Source organism: Sus scrofa, chromosome 16 (assembly GCF_000003025.6).
Source record: "Sus scrofa isolate TJ Tabasco breed Duroc chromosome 16, Sscrofa11.1, whole genome shotgun sequence".
NCBI lineage: Eukaryota > Metazoa > Chordata > Mammalia > Artiodactyla > Suidae > Sus > Sus scrofa.
The window spans coordinates 48,725,588-48,747,767 of NC_010458.4; the positions used below are offsets into that span (position 1 = coordinate 48,725,588).

The 22,180-nt window shown below is 43.7% G+C and overlaps 1 protein-coding gene across 11 annotated transcripts in view; it reads right to left on the reverse strand.

The window, feature by feature from the left end:
* Positions 1–22,180, reverse strand: part of ZNF366 (zinc finger protein 366) — a 340,164-nt gene that overhangs the window by 16,984 nt on the left and 301,000 nt on the right. For all 11 annotated transcript variants that reach the window (XM_021076721.1, XM_021076720.1, XM_021076717.1 and 8 more), the window contains one exon: positions 2,463–3,808. In XM_021076721.1, coding sequence (XP_020932380.1) covers positions 2,463–3,808 — 1,346 coding nt within the window. The remainder of the gene's footprint in view (positions 1–2,462; positions 3,809–22,180) is intronic.

Sequence of the window (22,180 nt, forward strand, 5' to 3'; positions counted from 1 at the left end):
CTTAAGCACTGATGCCCTCAACGGAGAACATTTCCAGGGACTTACAGCACGAGCAGAGTATTACCTAATTCTGACTAACCAGTGCCTCCCTGAAAAGGCAAGAGAGCTTGACCTAGAATAACTTTTTGGAAAGAAAACTTAGAGAACCTCAGCATTAAAACTAAGGTTATTATAGGTTTAGAACACTTGTTTAGCTAACAACTATTTTACAAAACCTATATTGCCTGGTATCCATAGCGACCTAAGGCAGGACGAGTTCCAAGATTCTCTCTGTCTGTATTTCTACTTCTTTCATTTGGGACATGGGGTGAAAGAACCACTCCCCGGTTTTGGTGAGCCCACGGCACTAATGGGTGAGTTCGGGTCTCTGCCCAGCCATTTACTGGCTGCATAACCTTAGATGAGTCCCATGGCTTTTCCTGGTGAAGGCCTCCTCATCCCAAGATGAAGTGGTGGGTCAAGAGAACCCGGGGGCTCTTTCCAACTGGAATACTGTCTAGTCTAGATGACTGCAGATGAGTATGGATTTATGCTAATGAAGAGCTCTACATTTTAACAACTTCCTAAGATGATGAATTTTTAAAGTGTGTTCCATATTCAAACAGTGAGTTTAAAAATATGAAATTAATGAAACCTATTTTCTTGATGGGTTTTAAAATTTACTTCAGCACCTTTCTTCTCAAGATTGTCTCTATAGTTGGTTATGATGGTTCGTTTCTCTTAGCACTGTTTTAGGAATCCTCTAAAGAGAATTCTATGTCCAAAGTCAAAGCCACATGCGGGCTGGCCTAGAATTCAAGAAAATGAGAGGCTGGACCTGACTTTGGGAAAAAGGAAGCTGCTGTGTCTTTAATAGGATCAGTGCAGTCACAGAGAGGGGGCCTAGGGCGCTGCTGAGGTGAAGGGAGGGCGGGGGTGGGAAAGGGGTAGCCTTGACAGTAGTGTTCAAGAGCTCAGGTGCTGGAGACAGAGATTCTGGGTGACTTCCCCCTGCCTTGGTGTCTTCATCTGCAATCTTGAGTAAGAGGTAGCTCTTAAAGTTGTTGGGAGAGGATTAAATGAGAAGCAGAGCACCTGGCACATAGCAAGTACTCAATAAATACTACCTCTCACTGTTGACACCTTTAATTAAAATACATTTTGCTTTCTGATTCGAACAAGAGCTATTTTCAGATATCAGGCTGTTTTCTCCATTTGGATTTCATTTTCTACAATTGTACAGAGTTTTTATAGGTTCTAAAGTGCATCTCTGATTCCGTTTCCACACATGTAGGAGTCCCTGCAATCAGCGCATGGCTCCCCTGTCGGCTAACTCTCAGTTTAGGCTTTGTTGATGCCTCCTGCACTCTGCAGGTGTCTCCTCTCTGGCTGTATCGAAGGTCCCTTTTGTGGGACAGCTGTTTGTGTGGAGCTCACAAGGCAGCCACACGTTTTGTTTGGGTTTGGTCCTAACCTATCAAATGAAACCCATGAGGCCAGAGCAGAAATCTTATCTTGGCTGGGCAAAGTCCTGCACTGAACTTTCAGAATGAAAGAATGTTTTAGAAAACATTGCTCAAGTCTCAAGTCTCTCCTGCCAAGAAAACCATGTGAGGTCAAGGGTGTGAGAGTAGAGGTCAGTGGGGCAAACTTCCCCTCTCCCAAGCTCAAAGCAGACTCAATTCAGCTAATTGGGTAAGATTTCAGGAACACACTGAGGCCTTGTTTTAATTCTTCCTGAATGATTCAAGGTCTTTGGTTGCAAACTAGACTGAACTTAGACACCTGGACCTATAATTCTCTTCTTGAAGACTTGAGTCCAGGGAAGAGAAAAATCAAACCCAACAGAGAAGACTGGTCTCTCCCGGCTCCAGCAATACAAGCTACAGAGCACCGCAGCCAGCTAGGCAGGGGCTCAACAGAGGAAGCACAGGCCAGACTCCACACCCCTCGGTCCTCGGCAAATGAAGCAGTGGAGGGAGAAAATAACCCAAAAGGTGGTCTCTGTTTCAGCCGAAAAAGACCACGAGAGTTCTCTGGAGTTTTCTAGAAGGCTCTGATTAGTATAGCCCAAGCACAAAGCTGGTGTGGGGTAGGCAGGAAGTGATGGATGACACACTCATGCTCATGCCCTGGAAGAAGTTTCCAGAAACAGATTTTTAGGGATTCCGGGAGGTTTAGAAGCAACAGCACAAGGCTCAGCTGCTTCCTTCTGTCTTCCTCACCCTTCTCTCCAAACTGTACTATTTCTTTCTAGGCCCACCTCAGGCTCTAGAAGGTAGAAGGGAACAGGCTTGACAGCAGGTCTCCGCATTCTTCCCAGCTTCAAGGTGAGGACATCGGGGCTCATGTAAGGGAAGCCTCCCACCCAGGGTCACGGGCTCCTCCGAGTCAGAGGCGGCGAGCAGCGCGTGTCCCCAGGGTTCCGCTCCTCCTGCCCGAGGCCCGGCCAGCCCCGCCCCTAGCTGGGGTCCCCGCGGTACCTTGTGGGTGAGGGAGTGCTGCTTGAGGTGGTGGGGCTGGACGAACTCCATGCCGCACTCGGAGCAGATGTAGGGCCGGATGTCCTTGTGCTTCATCATGTGGTTCTGCAGCTGGCTCGGGTACTGGAAGGTCTTGTCGCACTCGGAGCAGCTGTACTGGATGGGGCCCCGGTGCGTGGTGAGGTGCCTCTTCAGCTGGGCCAGGGTGGGGAAGTCGAGGCCGCACTCCACACAGATGTTCTCCCGCCCGCTCGCGTGCTTGGCCTCGTGGGCCTTGAGCTCGCTGGGGTAGGCGAAGCCCCGGCCGCACACGCGGCAGTTGTGTGGCTTCACCTCACTGTGCTGCATCATGTGGCGCTTCAGGTGGCTGGTTTGGGTGAAGGCCTTGTGACACACCTGGCACTTGTGGGGCCGCGTGCCCTGGTGGGTCAGCATGTGAGTGTGCAGGTGGCTGAGCTGCTTGAAGAGCTTCCCGCAGCGGCTGCAGGCGTGCGGCTTGATGCCGCTGTGGCCCAGGATGTGGGTCACCAGGTTGTACTTGGAGGTGTAGGACTTCTCGCAGGTGGGGCACTGCCAGCGCTTCTGCGCGCCGCCCACGTCTACGTAGTAGCTGTCGTCGATCTGCACGTTCACGTCCACCCTCTCCACCTTCTGCTTGGTCTCCTCGCTCTCCCGCGGCTCGGCTTTGCGGGCCTGCGGCGGTTCCGGGGGCTGCTTGGGCAGGAACGTGTGGCGGCTGAAAGGGAAGGGCGAGGCCGAGGGCACGAAGAAGGGGAACATGAGGCCCGGGGGGACCTTGGGGTAGTAGGGGTAGGGCGTGGGCAGGAACGGAGGGGGCGTCGGCGGGGGCCACAGGGCGCTCGGCTTCACCGGCTCCTGCTTGACGGCCTTGCTGCCCAGGTGCTCCAGGCTGCGGTAGAACTGGAAGCCCACGTTGCACAGGTCGATCATCCGCGAGTCGTACTTGGGGCGTGGGGGCTGCGGGAAGAGCAGGGGCAGGTCGGGGCGGCCCGGGTGCTTGCTCCCCTCCGGGTGCAGGGCCAGAGCGGCTTCTTCCGCGGGGTGGCTGTAGGGCATCTTGGTGGGCATGCTCTTGCGTTTGCGAGACCCTCCTCCTTCAAAGACCCCCGGGAATCCGTCTAGGTCTCCAGGAGGAGGCTCGTACCGGAACTGGGAAAATGGCCCCCGGAGAGCTTCCGGGAAGGGGTGTCGGGCGGGAGCTTTCCCCCGGGAAACCACCGGCTGCAGGCCGTGGGGAAAGGAGGGGGCCGCCTTCACACCCAAACTGAAATGCACATCCTCATCTTTGACCATCTTCATTTCCTTCTGCATCCTTGGCAGTTTTCCTTTAAAGAGAAAGAAACATCGGGGTTTTTTTTTGTTTTTTTTTGTTTTTAAATCCCTTTTTCCATTAAGGGTTTTGGCTAAATGTCAGGACTAATTTATGAGAAGTAATGCTTGCTTAATACGTTATCCCAGGGCTGTTTAAAATATTTTTTTTTCCCCTTGCAGACCCGGTTACTAATGTAGAGAGCACCTGCCTTAGGGAGTGGGACCCTAGAGCTCCACAGTTACAAAACCATAGCTGGGGGGCAGATGGGGTAAAAGAGTGGGCTCAATTGGGAGGAAACCTGAGAACTCATCCAGCCATTGTCCCCATTTAAGATGAGGTAACCATGGCCTGGAGAGATGAAGTGACATGCTCGAGTCTCACAGCTACTCAGTGCAGGAGCCAGAACTGGGACACGTTCTTCGGCGACTTTTTCAGCCCGAGATGGAATTGCATCTGCCAAATGGTGATTTAAATGCCTTTCAGGGTCATTTCTTCTCTAAGCGAAATTGATTTCCATTGCCTTTTCCCATCTCTGGGCCTTTGCTGCTGGAGGATGAGATATTGAAGGCCACACAGGAAAAGGGACTTTATTGCTTAACTCAGATCTGCCACTATCTGAGTATGCACCCCCAGCAAGGTGTGTTGCTGAGGTACATGGAACAGAGTAAATCAGTGTGGTTAAGAAAATCATATAGGGAGTTCCCTTGCAGTGCAGTAGCTTAAGGGTCCAGAGTTGTCACTGCAGTGGCTTGGGTCCCTGCTGTGGTACAGGTTTGATTCCTGACCTAAGAACTTCCATATACTGTGGGCGTGGCCAAAGAAAGGCAGGCAGGAAGGAAGAAAAGCATACACTCTGATGTTACCAAGCCATCCTGGCAATTTATGCATTCTAATCTTCCACCTGAAGCAACTTCGGGGGAAAAATTCCAAGACTGTGAGTCTCCAAAACAGCACTTCTGTCTCTTCCTTCCTGCAGTGTCAGAATAAAGCTCAGCCTTTGCTTTTGGTGACTCCTGTGGTGCCTGTCCTTTCCCTGATGAGCCAGCTACTGTGTCCTGGTGACTGGGAGAGCCTGTGGGGCCAGAGTCTAAACTAGGGGCCATTCTTCCTTTCACACGTCTCCTTACCAGTTTTCTATTCTCCTCGCATGGATACAGGGGAAAAGAGTCAAGAGGCTCACATTTCCAGTGAGGGCCCTTTCTACTCAAATCCTCTGAGCTTGGGTGGGATTGGTCTCCTTTGCTCAGCAGAGGCTCCCACAGGACGAATCGGCCTGGCCAGGTGTCAGGTCTGGCCTCAGGCCACCAGAGACAGGGCTAGGATAGTTCTGGAATAACTTGGGGCTCTGGCCCCAGGAATGATTGCATGCTGAGTAGTACAGAGTGAAGCTTCCAGGGGTGAGAGGACCCGTGGTTTTCTATAGTCCCTGGTGGGGTAAATGCAGTTTTTATAAGTACCTGGATATTCTCAAATCTCATGTGTGACTTTATGAGCGGTCTGAGAACCGTAGCACAACTGAAACAAAAATGGGTCTTTTTACGCTGGATTACCACTTCATATGCAGAAATTCAATGGAGGGAAAAAACATGCGCCCTTATTATAGGAATATTTTAACTTTATTTAAAACTGTTATGTGAAAGTGTTAGAAACCTATAACATATGTATGTTAGTCGTTGTTTTGTGTTTATGTGAGTGGGAAGATAGCTCCGGCTTGTTTTCTTTCCATGAGTTTGGGGCTTAGTAATTCAGAGGGGGAGTTTGTCAGAAAAAGGGAGGTCTAGCCCTGTGCCCCATGCTATTTCTGCTTCTTCCTAAAATTCTTATTGAAATGCTGGGTCTTCTGCCACTACTGTCTCAGGAACCAGGCACTTACTTGTAGGAAGTGATGAGAACAGTAGGAGAAGGAAGTAGCTTTGTGAGTCAGGGAGGGGTGTGGGGACACTATCAAATAAGAAGAGTTGTGCTGCTGCTATGAAGGGACCAGCACCAGGCTGGAGAGGGCAGAGGCTCTTAGTTTTTCATGTTTACTAGACCATCTCTTGGCTTGCAGTTCATTAGGTCCTGAGCCCTAGATTCACATGCAGTTAGAGAGGGCGTGGCTCTGGTCCACGAGTTTGTAGCATCTGTAAAAATAATTGGCTTTCAGAAAACGCTCATGTGTCCTACTGAAATAGCAGGGGGGAAAATGGCAGCTCCTTTCCCTGGAATTTCATTTTGGCCACAGTTGGTTGAATACCCTCTTTGGAGATAAGATTCTAGTTGCAAAAAGGCTGCTCAGACTGAAGAGAATTCCTCCAGGCTACAAATGCCTATGGCCCTCCGAAGCAGAGCCCAACAAAGCAAAGAGGTGGTTCTTTATTCTGAACTGGTTAATAATGGAGGGATTCCTACTTCATATTAGAGAGCTTGGCTGGAGAATTAGGAAAAAAAAAAAAAGAGAGAGAGAGAGAGAGACATGTCAGAACGCGAGCAAGAACTTACTGGGGTTTTGTGGATTTTATTGTTTAAAAGCTATTTGAAAACACATGGCTAATGGTGTATGGTATCTTTGTACCATATGCTGTATCATACCAGAGAGTTAGTAACTTAGAAAGGAATGTTATCACTAATTTTGGTTTATACACATTATCACCGTCTTTGTTTAATATTTCTGTTTTTAGTTGTGACATAGTCCACTAATTGATGTATTTTAATACATTAGGAGTGACACTTCCAATGTAATGCCAAGTTCAAAACCATATTTATTTTCAGTGTTTGCATTTTTATTTTGTCACCATTGACTTAGTGAAGCAAAGAAACATTGTTGAATAAAGATGATGGGTTTTTAACATAAATGGCAGAATTGTGTCCCCCCAACTGCAGAGACTTTACATACACAGATTTTAATTTCCTCCTTCTTTTAATGTGATAAAAAATTTCCCCCAGTTTCTTACTTGTGCATATACATACACCACTTCTAAAACAGCAGTCTGTCTGCTCTAGAATAAAATCAAGATACTCAGGAGCAAAATCCTCAAAATGCATTGAGATCCATCCATGGACATTCCCTCAGACCTGTGAAATAGCAGTCCCTTTTTTGCGTAAAGATCTTAAAGAGCACTGCTTGCTAATCTCTCCTGAGGCCAAGGATAACTAGACCTGCTTCTTTCTGACCTTCTTGAGACATAAATCACCTATAGCTGCTGCTAGTTATTAATATCCCTGTCTGTAGAGTGCAAAATGCCGAGGGGAGCCCTGGGTGGAGGGTAAAAGAATTAGACCCAAAACACAAACCCATATTGGGGATGAGGAATGTCGAAGGGAAGAGAAGGGAAAGGCTGTCTTCTTCAGGAGGTCATTTATCTTGAAATCAGTCAACTTAAAAAACTCTAAATGGCCTCTGCAAAAGTATTAACAGACACCTAGAGAACCTGAATTTGAGCCACCCACATGCTCCTCTCTATTTCTAAGAATAGCTCCACAGCATCCATGACAGATGCAGGATTCCAATGCGGGAGGCAAGAGAGACCCAGGGGCAGCGATGCTCTGGTCGGGGCGGGGCGGGGGGCAGGGAACGGCAGGTCCTCCCTTGGCCAGTAATCTGTGGCTGCTCCCAGAAAACCAGCAGGTTAGAAAACATTGTGCTGAAACAATGTGCAAAAATAAAGTACTGAAATTGTCAAAGTAGACAGCTCTGGGAGAGTGCAAAGAGCGCTGGTTTGGAGCCTGAGGACCTGGGTTTGAACACTGGATTTGTGTTAACAGCTGTAGGAAAAAGAGCACGTTAATTTGGATGTTTGATTTTCTCATCCATGGAGTGGGGGTTGGGATATCTCCATGGGGTTGTTGGAGACTAAAACTAGTTGGAGTGTATATCTGAAAGTTTATTAACTAGACAGTGTGTGCTCTTGAAGGGTAAGACAGAATAGACAGGAGAGGAGGGTTGGGGTGGGAATCAGTGGATTGAAGCCAACTGACATCATCTCTGCGTCCAAGCTGAAGCTCTTGATCAACAGTAACTGGATCTGCATCTCCTCAAGACTAAGACTTTACCCATTTACCCTGAGTTGGTCTTGTCACAGCAGTGAGTATGAACCAGCTCAAAGAGGCCAATGGATAAGGCCGGGATAAATTTATTTACTCAGTGTAGAGATCAACCTTCTAGTTTAAGAATACTCTCCCGTCCCTTCTCTATGGCTCTTTCCTATTATGGAGATAGAGTCCAGCCTACATCAATAACAGATGACTCTGGCTACAAAAGGGATTGGCGATTGGGTGGGGACAAAGGGAATAGGGTGGTGTCATGAGCTATTTTAGCAAGTCTGTAGAAAGCTAGGAATTGCCCCTAGTCTAATATCAGAGGTCACCTTCCCATAGACAAGTGGACCTGTTCGTCAAACCCAAAGTCTCAGGCACTGGGACAGTGCTGGGAAACCAGCACGTGCAATTGGCTGGACTGTGAGGGCAAAGAATGGGTCTGTTTGATTCACTGCTGGGTTTCCAGTCCCGAGCATGATGCCTGGTGTGAAGTAGATGCTCAATAAACTTCTATAGTCAGAATATTCTAAGGCTCCTTTCTTTCTTCATTTCTTTCACCAAACACAATAGGCTGTAAGTCAGGAAGCAAATGGTTTGAGGAGGAAAACATTGGGTTGATCTGTGTTAGAGGAATCTGGAACTCTGGATGTCTTCTCGAACAGGTATTATCCATGAGAATTAGTTATGGGGAAATGGATTTTAAAAACAAAAACCAAATCTCCTCTTTGAACCAAAAAGACCCATTAGAAATGCAAGGCTTAACCAAGATGAAACTGCATTTAGTTTGGGAAAATAATTCTTCTAATAATACCCTTTAATTGGGAATTCACCTACTGCACCAAAATATAAATATTCCCCAGATAAAATTACTGGTATTTTGTGGTTCTCATTGGAATCAAAGGTCATTCCAGTAAATGCTATTAGAAGAGTCACTCTGAGTCAGCATACCAGGGGCAGATCTATTTATCCCCACTCCTCAACACTGATTTCTGTTCATCCTAAAATTCACAAAAAAATACACTTGCTCACATTTTTTATTGCTTGAGGGTTTCCAGTATTTCATCGGAAAACAGTACATTTTACTATTGAAGACACTGGTTTCCCTTTTAGTCCAAGAGTGTGGCACTTATGTGGTCAGCCCTGGAGCTCTGCCCTCAACAAAGATGGAAGCAGGGAGGAGGTGTAAGCCGGGGAGAAGTCTAAAAAGTAGTGCTGAGAGCAGCAAAGGGTCAGGGGTTGTGGGAAGATAATGTCAAGGCTGGATGGGGAATGTATGGGCTGACTGCCAACCTCTCTGTTCATACAAAGGGATCTTGCTATAAGGCTCCTCCAAAGTGGGATTTTATTGGATCACCTGTTTGTTTGTTTTGTTTGTTTGTTTGTTTGTTTTTTTCTGAATTTGTGATAACAGAAAGAGTCTTCGAGTCTTAGAATAAAACATTCTAATTGATTCAGTGTAGTTGTACTGCCGGGTTCCTCATCTGCAGGTGTTTGGCAAGTTATGATTCAGTCTTGCATTCCTGCTGTTGGCAGGAATAGAAGGTTCTCTGTATGCCTCTGGCAGATAGAGCAATAAGTTCTAAAGAAATAAATGGTCGGCTTTGTCACTTCCTGGGTTAGAGGGAGAGCCAAGAAGAGGTAACCAGATGCCTGGTAGCCAGACCCCAGGGGCCTTCTGGATGCACTTGTGGCCCCTATTTAATTTATAAACCTGAATTCTTTGTGTTTTGTTATAAAAAGTAATCTGACAGCCCATGGCATGAGCTTGGTTTCCTAGGTTGGGCAGAATCTACTAACTGGTGATAAGACCTGTTCACAGGTTAAAGACTCAATTGAACTCATGTCATTTATTTTAAGTTCCTATATACCACTAAAACATAATATAGTGAAGTCATTTAGTTTTCCATTGTTTAAATTGTCCAAAATGAGCATGTGTATGTACTATTTAGATATAGATATATTTTGTAAAGAGCCCTTATTGAAACAAGGCAACAAATTTGGCTGCTAACTTGTGTAGGTTAAATGGATACAGGTTTCACTTAGGAATGCACTTAATCCCTAGGTCTAGTTTCTGGAAAGTAGGTGTGGCTATAATCACTTGAGCACTGGCACAGCTGCTAACACATTGGGGTTATCACTGCCCTCGTGACCCGTTTAAAGGAAGGAAATGAATCGGAGATATGACTTAGCAATTCTCTTTCCCAACCCTCAGAGCTAATATATCTCTAATATATCTCTTGTGGATGGAGCTCTAGCTGGAATGTTAGAAGTTTTCTCCTCATTTCTTTGGGGGAAATGTCAGTTTTGTTGTGGTCATTGTTGTGTTATATTCTCAGATCAAGTAAACTTGATATACCCACTCCTTGCTAAGCAAATATACACATGCATGTTCAAAAGCTTCATTTTGTCCATCTCTGGAAGTGACAGCATATTTGGTCTGGTGGGCCTTAGAATTGGTAGAGAATACCAGAAAATATGACCCTCTGGCAAGCAAAAGTAGTAGAACACATAATAGATGAGGTAGCTGCTGTAGAAGGAACCTATTTTAAAATGTCATTCAAGGTAATATTTTTGTGGGGAGGGGAGTGAAAAATTGTTTTGTATCTTAATTGTGGTAGTAGTTACACAACTCAAAACTCATAAAATGTAAAAAATGAATTTTACTGTTATGTAAATTCAAAATAAGTTAAAAATATAAAAGAAACATACAATGAATGCTGCCCTGTATATTATAAAAGGAGTAATTGAGCATATATGGGAAATATCCAACAGGAGTTAGGGTGACCAGACTCCATCCTCTAGTCAATTCGTATTTGAATACATCCAATAATATGCATATGGCTTATAAAGAGGGGCACTAGGTTTTAAGAATCTGATGATCTAAATTCCTGCTCTAGCCAAAGAGGAGACTTTCTATAAGGCAAATACAAGCTTTGTGTGTGTGTGTGTGTGTGTGTGTGTGCGTATTCTACGCAACAAGAACACTGTGAAGCAGGGACTGTGCATTAAGTTATCCTTCAAGGTCTTCTCATCTCTGGCCCTGCTTGCATCTTCAGCAAACAGTCTTCTATTATTGCTCCAACCTTCTTTGAAATGTAGTCAGCAGACAAGCTCATTCTGGCCATTAGAAATATCCTTCTACCCCTTATCAATTAATAGATTGATATTGACATGCAGATCCATAGCTCACTCTTGTGAATGCATCATTTCCCATAAGACTGATGAACTGAGGGCTCTTACAGAATGGAACTCGTGAATCTCCAAACTCACAGACCAAATCCGGACTCACGGCAGCCACACCAGGAGCTGCTACCCCATGAAGTCTGACTGAGTAGCCAGCTGCTATCTTTCTCAGGTAACGTTCCTTGAATATATTATCCCATCCCAAGATTTTACAGAGTAGGAGGTGGAAAGAACCTCACCTATCAGAGGCTTTATGGAGATCTAGGGGTGAAACTTTCCACCAGAGCTCGAAGAAAATTCCTCCCTTCTCTGGTCTGCCACATTTATTTGATGTTCCATTCATTGAAGCTGCTAGTCACCTTTCTGTGTAGGCAGGTAGCTTATATTTCTAACAGAATATGGTAGAAAGTCAGAAACTTGCCTGTTGCCTTATATATTGTTGGGACCCAATGATTACCTGGAATTTTTTGACAAATGCTTAGGATCAAGCTTGCTCTCGCTCCTTGATCCTAAGCAGAATTTTGCTATTGTGTGAAAGAAAGAAAAACTGGTTTACTTGGCCTGTTCCAATCCATCCAAAGCCAGTTTCAAATCAATAAGCTGCCAAGAACAACTCCAGTGAGGAGGAGAGTTTAGTGAAGGTGTAGCAATGACTGGGTTGTGCTTTTCAGAAAGCAGAGCCGCTTCTGCATGGCTCAGAATCTGTGGCTGGTATGTGCCATATTCCTTTGACATGGAAGGTAGAATATTCTTTCTAATAAATTATCTCTCACCTACTTCAAATGTTAACTTTATGCCTAGAGAAAAAAAGGACCAAGATGTCAGTTTACTATCACCATCCACCTTGACTATTCATTCTTGGCTGGTTTTTACAAAATCTTGTTCATTGTTTCTTGGACATGACTATTAGCTTTTCTCCTTCTTCCCATTTCTGTATATTGGACACTAGTTCAAGAGCCCATCACATTACTCCAAGATTACTTGTAACAGTTTCCATCGACTCTTCCAGATCTTCCTTCTCCTTCCTTCCAGGTCCCTTGAATAATAATGCCAGTTTCATCTTCTGAAAAGTCATCACTTTTTCTAGGACAATTCTAGATCCTATAACAATAGTATGTAGAGATGCTGCACATTGTGTGTAGATTGATAGTTGCTGCTCCAATATCCATTCTCCTTTTTTCGGTAAGAAATAGAACTCTGATCTTGCTTCTGGTGACAGTGTGCCCAGCATAAACACTAACCTTCCCACACATCCTTTCAGTAGGGGTTGTCTTGTGCCACAGTTCCGGCCAACCAGATGTAAGCAGAAAGCCGCCAGGATTTCTAAGAAAGCTTTTGCATTTCTAATGAAGAAGACACCGCTTTATCCTTCCCTGTCTCTTCTTTCTGCCTGAAATGTGGATATGAGGCTGGAGGTGGAGTGGTCACACTGGAACCATGAACAATAAGGTTAATGACAGTGTCACCCCCAAAGTTTGGCAGAGGGGAACAGGGAAGGTTCCATTGTGGAACTGCTGGATCCACTTGCTGGTTTTCTTCCTATTTGAGGAAATGAATCCTTTACTTGTTTAAGAAAATGTACTCAGAGTTCAGTGACTTGTAGCTAAACATATTCCCCATCTGATACAAATCAAATGCCAGTTCTTCTCCCTGACCTTCAGAGTCCTTTATAAGCCGGTCCAACTCAATTCCCTTTCTCTCTAGAATCCTCCCAACCCTAGTCAGACTAGGCTTTCACAATTCTCTACATGGGACAAAGTAATTCCTACCTCTTTGTCCTTGCTTAGACTGGTTGGTTATCCAGGAACATTCTTTCCATTGATCCACCTCTTCTTCCAGACTGAACTTAAATTCAGCTTCTTCCTGCAAGCTTTGCCTTCTTACTCTTTGCCAGCAATCTCCCCCTTCTTTCAAATCCTGTTGCATCCTCCCATGGAGCCCAGTTAAATACAGTGGTTTTCCTTGTATTGAACTCTGGGTATTTCATGGTTAGATTCTGCTTTCCCAACCAGTGCCTTCAGCCTGGGATTCACACTCTTCTGTCTCCCATCATACTATGTATGACACCAGTTGCCATGGAGATTCCCAATACATTGTTGTTGCCTCCTTGGGATTCTCATGCTATGCACTGCTATATCTGTTTTTTTGTTTGTTTGTTTGTTTGTTTGTTTTTTAACAAATTTGCCTGTGGCTTTAAGAGCACATGTGCATTTAGGTTTTATTTCCACCTGATAAATTAATATTACCATTGGTTGCCAGTTCAGAATCAGTATGAATTCATTTGCCGTGTGGTGAAGTTTGCAGCAGCAAGCATTATCACTGTGGGTTCTTTATAGCAGTGAGCATTATGATGGATTCACACATTGTTGAGAGCACATATCTTGGTGTTGGGGATCGACCTCCAACCCCTTAAGTGTTGGTTTTCTTAGCATCAGGAGTATGTGAGATTAAGACTTTTTGGCACCCATTTCTCCCTGTCTCGGAAGCAACTACAATGACCAGTTAAAAGGCTCTGCTTGAGTGAGAAGACACACATCTGCTCTCAGGCTTGGAGCTGGGGCCAGGCGGCCAGTGGGCAGAACCTGCCCGCAAGTCTCCTCAGAGGGCAGGGCTCCTCTGCTGAAGGCAAAGGAGGAAAAGAGGAAAAGAGAGAAGGGGAAAGTGTCACGGCAGATTAAACCTCTAAGGGTTTAATTACTCTTCCATGAAATTGAAATAATCACAAGACATATCTTGGACAGCTTTGTGTCCTTTCTTAGGCATTTCAACTGTGAAAATCAAAAAGGACATTAGTGTGGGGAGGAGGTGTCCCAGTTCAGAAATGAAGGTTATAGGAACTTCTCAGTTTTCTTAATTTTTCTTCAGTGAGATATCACCACAGTCATAGCCTCACTTTTCATCCTTTCTGTCTCATACACACACATACATGTACACGTATTCACATGTGTTTCTGTATTCTGTGTATTATGTTAATAAAATAGGGGTACAGCTACTATGGAAAACAGTAGGGAGATTCCCTAAGAAAATTAAAAATAGAACCACCATACAATCCAGCAATTCCACTGCTGGGTACCTACCCAAAGAAAATGAAAACGTTATCTGTATCTGTACTCCCATGTTCACTGCAGTATTATTCACAATAGCCAAGGTATAAAACCAACCCAAGTCTGTCTAAAGTTATGCAATCTAAAATTAGAAATGTACACATCTTTCAGCTCTCTTTCACAGCTGCAGCTTTATTTTCCTGGTAGCACTATCAGAAAATATTTTGGCCATTCATTCATTTATTCTGTCTTGCCCCCCTAGATCATAAGCTTCATGAAACCAGGTACCTTCACTGTTTTACTCACCTAGAACAGTGCCTGGCACATAGTGGGTCAACATATTAGGATCATTTAGGACTTTTAAACGTATAATGCCTCCCCACACCTAAAAAAAATGCAATGCCTAGACCCTTCCCCAGGCCTGCATTCCATCAGGATCTCTGTAGATGATTCTCATGGCCACTCAAGGTTAAGAACTACTTTAGGGATAGTGCTTGATTCAGAGCTTATACAATAAGAGAAGTGTGAGTGGGCATGGGGGTGGGGATAGAAGAAGAATTCCAGTGGAAGAATTCCCTGTGGCTTGCAGTCATCCTTGCTTTTTCACCACTCACCTAGGTTCCCAGTGATGGGGCGCGGGGGTGAGAAGATTCTTCTCTATGCCAAGGCTGAACTGATGAAGCCCAGCCCGTGGCAGTGGCCATTTTAGGGTCCAGGTAATCCACAAAGAGAAGCAACCTGAGGTCATGTTGTACATGGTGAGGGGTGGGCATACAGGTCCTAGACTGGAGAACCTCCCTACCTCTTTTCCTCTTCCCAGGCCTCCACCTGCCTGACCCCACGGGCTTACCCAGCCACTGTGCAAGATGCTGGGCTGGAGATTTGTAACTATCCCAACCCCCCACCAAGGAATGGCTCTTCTTGACTCTTCTAACCTGCAAAGGTTGACAATGAGGAAGAGGGTAAGGAGAAGATTTTCTCCCTGCATGACTGTGATACTTCTGAAAGGTTGAGCTGTGGGATTTTTTTTTTTTTTTCACTTCTCTCTTGGAAATCACCTCCATAAGCTGATTGGACTATAGGATAAGACTTCTTCTTTACAATGAGAAAGCATTTCCCACTATATTTAAGAGACAAAATGGGACTAGTATTTTTTTAGCTTCATTAATGGCTTTTGATGCCATTTGTCAGAGATGGTTTTCTTTAAAATATATTTGTAAAATTTTCTAACAATAATCAACTAAATGCAAAATCTTCCCTTGTTCTTTGATTGATGGTTCACACCTTTTGGAATATCGAGCTCATAATTTTAGAAGGAAGCAGCTGGTACTCTTGACATTTAATTCCAGCAAAAATGCCTCATTCAACTCCCCCTCTCCCAGATAGGGTGCACAGTTTATTGGAAAATATTCAATGACACTGATTCAAGTGTCCACAGTAAGTAGGGAGGAAAGGTAGAGTATGTTTTTAATATCCTGGAAGCTGAGCTAATAGTGTTGAGTTGGCTGATTGAGAAAACATGATTGTGGTGAGAAAGGGGGACTATTTTAGCTGCTGTTGACATCTGCATGGGGGACCTTTGAAACTCGGGTTGAACAAACAGGTTTTTGTTCCTGGATCTGGGTAAATGTTTTACCCAAGAGTCTTTGCTGTAAATCAATAGCGTAAGTACTAATAATCATAGCTGTTGTTAGCTGAGGACTCAGCGTATGCAAAGTTTTTACATGGATTATCTTGTTCAGTCACTACTATTATTGTCCCTATTTTATTTATTTGTTTGTTTATATATTTACTTTATTTATTTTTTTATTTTTAGGGCCACACCTGCAACATATGGAGGTTCCCAGACTAGGGGTCGAATTGGAGCTGTAGCTGCCGGCCTATAACGCCAGAGGTATAGCAACACTGGATCCAAGCTGTGTCTGTGACCTACACCACAGCTCACGGCAATGCCGGATCCTTAACCCACTGAGCAAAGCCAGGGATCAAACCTGCAACCTCATGATTCCTAGTTGGATTCATTTCTGCTGTGACACATCAGGAACTGCATCGTCCCTATTTTATAGATAAGGAATTAGAGGCATAATGAATGAAAATGATTTGTCTAAGGACATGGCCTGAAAGTAGTAACTTTTAACCAGGGAGTGACAAAATTCATTGTAAAGGGTCAGAGAGCAAATATTTTTTGTTTTGTGAAGCCTGTAGTCTCCACTGCACCTGCTCAACCCTGCTGTTGTAACGAAAGCATCTATAGTCACTATGTGAATAAACAAAAGCTTTATTGGATAAAAGTGTAAGTATATATACTTATTATATATTATATATATACTTATTATATGTACATTATATAAGTAACATATAATGGGAGAGAGAGAGGGAGGAAGAGAAAACTATGTCTCAATAAAACTGGAAGGAAAAAGAAAAAAAACTATTTAAGTTTAAAGGCTATTGTATATTTGAAAAAAATCTTTATTTGCAAAAACAGGTGGTGGTCTGAATTTGGCCTTGTGGCTGTGGTTTGTTAAGTCTTGCTCTTAGCTGTGACACTAAGCTCTCTCTTGAGGCCTGTTGCTGGACTCTTACTTCACTGAGCCTCTTTCAAGATCTTTTACATTTACATATGAACTATTGCAAACAGTCATGGAGCCTACTTATACAATGACCTACTGAGCAAATAATTGTGATTTTTTTAATGAGTCATATTCTTTAATGCCAGCAACACTCTAAGTGTTATGATGGGGAAGGGCTTTTGGATGAGTGGGATTATAAACCAATAAGGACTCTTCAGAGGGAAGCCTCTGTGCACATCTTAGCATTCAGGAACTTGTAAGCAGGCACGGTGGGAGAGGAGCTGGGCTTTGCAGCGTCTGCTGGGCTCCAGGCCCTGTGCAGAGGCTCTTCGTGCTCTCTGTGTCTTCAGAATGACTATATACCATTCCTTCCATACAAATTTCAAGGAGGCCCTCGATAATTTGCGACACCAACAAGATAAAAAACTGAATAAGATGGAGCACTGTATCGTTTAATCCGCACATCAATCCTACAAGGCAGGTGCCATTATTCCATTTTATAATGAGAAATAGATGCTCTGAGGCAAGTTACTTGCCTGAGGACAGAGAGCAAGTAAGTGGCTTGGCTGGCATTTCACCCAGAATGTGCCCAATTTCTTTCCTTGTGCACCTTCTAGTTGGCTACATTGCCCCTTCGTAGTGGACTGCACACCCCACTTTACTTCATAACGCAATCACTGAGTTTGGAAAGTCAGTTCCATTTGAAATTGTATTTACTTTTATTCTGCAAAAATGAGGATGGGAAGCCTTGGTGCATCCTGCTCACTTGACATAGTTGCTAAGATAGTCAAACAAAGTAGAGTGTGTGAAAGGTCCTTGCAGAGGGTGAACTGCAAAGTATCATGGTGGCATGTGTCAGGGAACTGATCAGAGTTGCAGTGAGGCAGCCACTTTCACCTCCTTCCCACACTCCTGGCCACTGAAAGTGTTTCTCTGCCCTTAGGGGACCCCAAGCCACTGAATCATTCACATTGCCCAAGTTTGGGGAGGGGTTGGCCCCCCAAAATCCCCTGAAGTCAGCCTAAAGCTCAGGAACTTGGTAAAGGTTATAGAATAGTCACCCAATTTCTATTCACATAAATGACTCCTATAAACACACTCATAAGTGTCATCACCATCCCTCCCACACTGCCTTCCTCCCAAGAGACCTTCCTTCTGCTTCTCTTCCTCTGGTTTCACAAGGAGCTCTTTTATCTCCAGATAAGTGTAAACCCAACCCTATCTTCCAGCTCTAACCCCTGCCCAGTTGTTCCAATGACGCAGTAGGGAATGTGGTATGAGATGGCTTTCATGGGTCTTTGCCTCAAATCTGTGACCTTTCAAAACCCTTGGCTAAAAGTTAGAAACCAGAAAAGTGGAATAGGTTGATTATATTAGGAAAAATTTCTGTATGTCAAAAGTCTGGTAAAATTTAAAAGGACATGGCAAACTGAAAAAATATTTGCAACACAACATAGAAGTAGTATTATTTGATATCTAAGATCTTCTACAAATTAATTACAAAAGGACTACCTAAGTAGAAAATTAGGCAAAAGCCATCAAAGGGCAATGCACAAGAACAATTCTACAGATGAATTTAAGAAAAAAAAAAAAACTTTTTGGCTAGTTTCAAGTAATACTAAATATCCAATTCTTATGAAATCATCAACAATGAAAATGTTTAGACAAAACATACAGGATTATTTTTTTTGCTTTTTAGGGCTGCACCCGAGGCATATGGAGGTTCCCAGGCTAGGGGTCAAATTGGAGCTGCTGCTGCCGCTTTACACCACAGCCACAGCAACGCCAGATCCAAGTCATGTCTGCGACCTACACCACAGTTCATGCAACGCTGGATCCTAACCCACTGAGTGAGGGCAGGGATCGAACCCACAACCTCATGGTTCCCAGTCAGATTCGTTTCCCCTGTGCCACAACAGGAACTCCTAAAACATACAGAATTATATCTGGCATATTTAAATTGTATGTTTGTGTGTGCACACACAGGTGTATGTAATCTCTCTGTATAAACCTACACCTTCCTGAGATAATTTGGATGATCGGAGAGAATGATATTGGAGACAAGGATTAGACTGAATGTTAGATTTAAAATGTATGAAAACAACATATATAAACATAGACAAAATTTCAACTCTGAAAATTTGAACAAAGGGAGAAAGAAGCAGATATATTTAGGGAGGAAGAAGCCTCATGAACTCCTGTTTTGCAGCAGTGTCTGGAATGAAGCATACAAGGCCTGAGACTCATCTAAGGCAAAATCATTCAGGAGAAAAATCTATTCACAAAATGAACTCATCCTAATGCAGGTGACATTTCATGAGTAGAGACTGAAACTAGTGTGAAGGACATTTTCTAAATCACTGTAAAAGTGTGCAAAAATAACTGGATATAAATTGAATAAGAATTGTGTGACAAATTGGTGAGGTAGTGAGGAAAAGCCAATTAAGATACTGATGGGCCTGTGCTGAGAATCTGAATGCTATAAGAGTTAATCTAGAAGATTCTGGATACAGGATATTTCCCTGGAAGGGTTCGTAAAAGAAAGAATTCTTTTAAGTGCTTTCCCATAGCCTATTTTCCGTTTTTGCTTTTGCTTTTCAGGTCCACCCCTGCAGCATATGCAGGCTCCCAGGCTAGGGGTCAAACCGGAGCTGCAGCTGCTGGCATATGCTACAGCCACAGCAACATAGGATCCAAGCCGCCGCACCTGAGACCTACACCACAGCTCACAGAAACACCAGATCTTTAACCCACTGAGTGAGGCCAGGGGTTGAACCCACATCCTCATGGATACTGGTTGGGCTTGTTATGGCTGAGCCACAATGGGAACTTCCGGGAATGACTTGGTTTTGATTGATCTCGATTGCTCTTGCAGTCCCTCTCTCTCTCTCCCCCGTCTCCACACCAATAGGCTGATCATTAACCTTCTCCAGCTTTCTTATAAAAAGGGTACATTTGATAACATCTTTTAATGGGCCGTCTGAGAAAGGGCTCCTTTCAAGTTTTCATGTTCATTTGTGCTGGTCGAAGGCATGGAGAGGCTAATTTAAGACAGGACTAAGCACCTTTCTCCTGAGGATCTCACCTGGTAAGATGTAGCTTATTTGGATCCATTTAGAAATGACAACAAAAAAAATGAGCCAATCCAATCTAAAGTTTAGGGAATTCATTATAATGTCTGAAACCTTTGAGTTTCAGCTATTCTGTAGGGAACGATGGGAAATTCAGCTTCAGTGGAGAATGTGACTGCCTTAGAACTTTTTAGGGAGAATCAAGCAAGCCACATGGTCGAGCATGCTTTGGTATATCTTATCCTAGAAGAAAAGAGTCCTGGGCCAGTTCATGTGAAGAGAGTGTGTGGGCTATTTGAAGAAGGAATGAGCACTGTGAAATTGACAGGTGACTCAGCTCTCTGGGTGCTATCCACGCTTCTGGCATTTACAATGACAGGTGGAATACAGAGCCCACACAGTGTTGTGGTTAACAGAACAGGAAGAAAGTCATGAAAGCAGTTGAGATAAGCTGGCTATTGGTCAAAATGGATTAAAAGACGAAAAAGGGCGTTCCTGTTGTGGCTCAACGGTTAATGCACCCATGAGGATGTGGGTTCGATCCCTGGCCTTGCTCAGTGGGTTAAGGATCTGGCATTACCATGAGCTGTGGTGTATGTAGGTTGCAGACTCAGGCTTGGATGCCCCGTTGCTATGGTTGTGGCATAGGCCAGAGGCTACAGCTCCGATTGGACCCCTAGCCTGGGAACTCCATATGCCATGGGTGCGGCCCTAAAAAGACAAAAAAAAAAAAAAAAAAAAAAAGACAAAAAGAATTGGCACCAGAAGTAGATTAAGGTGAGCAACCCTATGCAATTTATTTTAATGACCTTTAAATAATGTAAAGCCATTACCATTTTAAAATTTAATACTGAAATGTTTAAAGAAGAAAATGAAAAATAATAATACCACCACCAAGAGTAACTGGTTAATATTTTGGTTTGTTCCTTTCAAGTCTATTACCTTGCATGAATACACTGTTTACTATACATCTCTATGCAATATACAATTAACTCTGCAGTAGACGACTTCGTACATAAATCTTGGTTGAGGGTCTATCATTTCCTTAGATTAGATTCTCTAGAAATAGAATTACCGAGGCAAGGGATATGGATTTTCAGGTCTTAATACATATTGCTAAATTGATTTCTGGAAAGGTCAACCTAATTTATTCTTAAATTACCCATTCCTTTAAATGTATCTTTTTATCTTCTATGGAGGCTTTCATTTTCCACTCGAAATTAAATAAGCTCCTAAACTTGACCCTACATTGTAATAGCAATAAAAAACAATTCTGGGTTTACTGAAAGAATTATTTTGTGATTTTTGGAGGGGGTAAATTATGCTGAGATAATTCACAACTTTCTCAAAAATTTTCATACCAATTTTTTTTTTTTTTTTTTTTTTGTCTTTTTAGGGCCACACTTTCAGCATATGGAAGTTCCCAGGCTAAGGTTCTGATTGGAGCGGCAGCTGCTGCCCTGTGACACAGCCACAGCAACATGCGATCCAAGCCGAGATCCTTAAACCACTGAATGAGGCCAGGGATTGAACCCACAGTCTCATGAATACCAGTTGGGTTCATAATCTGCTGGGCCACCAAAGGAACTCCCAGATACCAATTATTACATTTAGTTCCCACAAAAATTCCTTGAGATGAAAAGAATTAATTGTAGACTGTTTTAAGATGGGAGAGGGTTTCAGGTATTTTCTTGTTCAGATTTTATTAATGCTTCCATCTAACAGAGGCACAGGGAGGACAGAAGCGTTTTAAAGTTCTAGAGACCAAGTGTCTGGAATTTCAGTTCATATGACTACCGTCCCACTGGATGACCTTGACTCTATACTGGCCCCTGTAAAACTTTGTTTTGCTCTCAATTTCCTCCTCCCCCTGTACTGTTTCATCAGTAAATTGGGAAGTACAGCATTCAATGTCTACTTGTTATAGGGATATGCAAATAATTGGAAATCTGGACTGAAACTCAGAAGCAGAGACAGAGCAATCTTGAAACAAGCCCTTATTTACGATGTGGAAGATGACCTAGAAAAGTACCCCCAAGAGTAAGTTGCTGACAAGGACCCAATGGACTTGAGAGAGTCATGTGTGAATCAGGGGGGAACCTGATAAACCGGAGTGGTCAAGAGAAACTTAGTGAGAACAAGTACAGGGCTCTGGGCTCAATATATGTTAGTATCAGACTGTTCTGGCCATGAGGACTGCTGAATGCTGAGTATGCTGAGACAGGGGCAGTTGTTTCCACTAGCCATTTTCACCTGCTCCTGTGAGTTAGGTAGTGTAGGGAGTTCTGTCAACAGGCAGGAAGTATTCTCAAGGAGAGCCATCAAGGCTCCTTCCACTCCAACAATTTAGACACTCTTTAAAGATGGACATCTGCTTGGTGCATAGTAGATTACACTATACTGCCTGGAAGTTAAAACCACACTCTGCAGATATTTGATAGTCAATCCATGGTCCATCACAGCCTCTGGTCAGTTGTTACCTCATTTTCCCCCTGGAGGT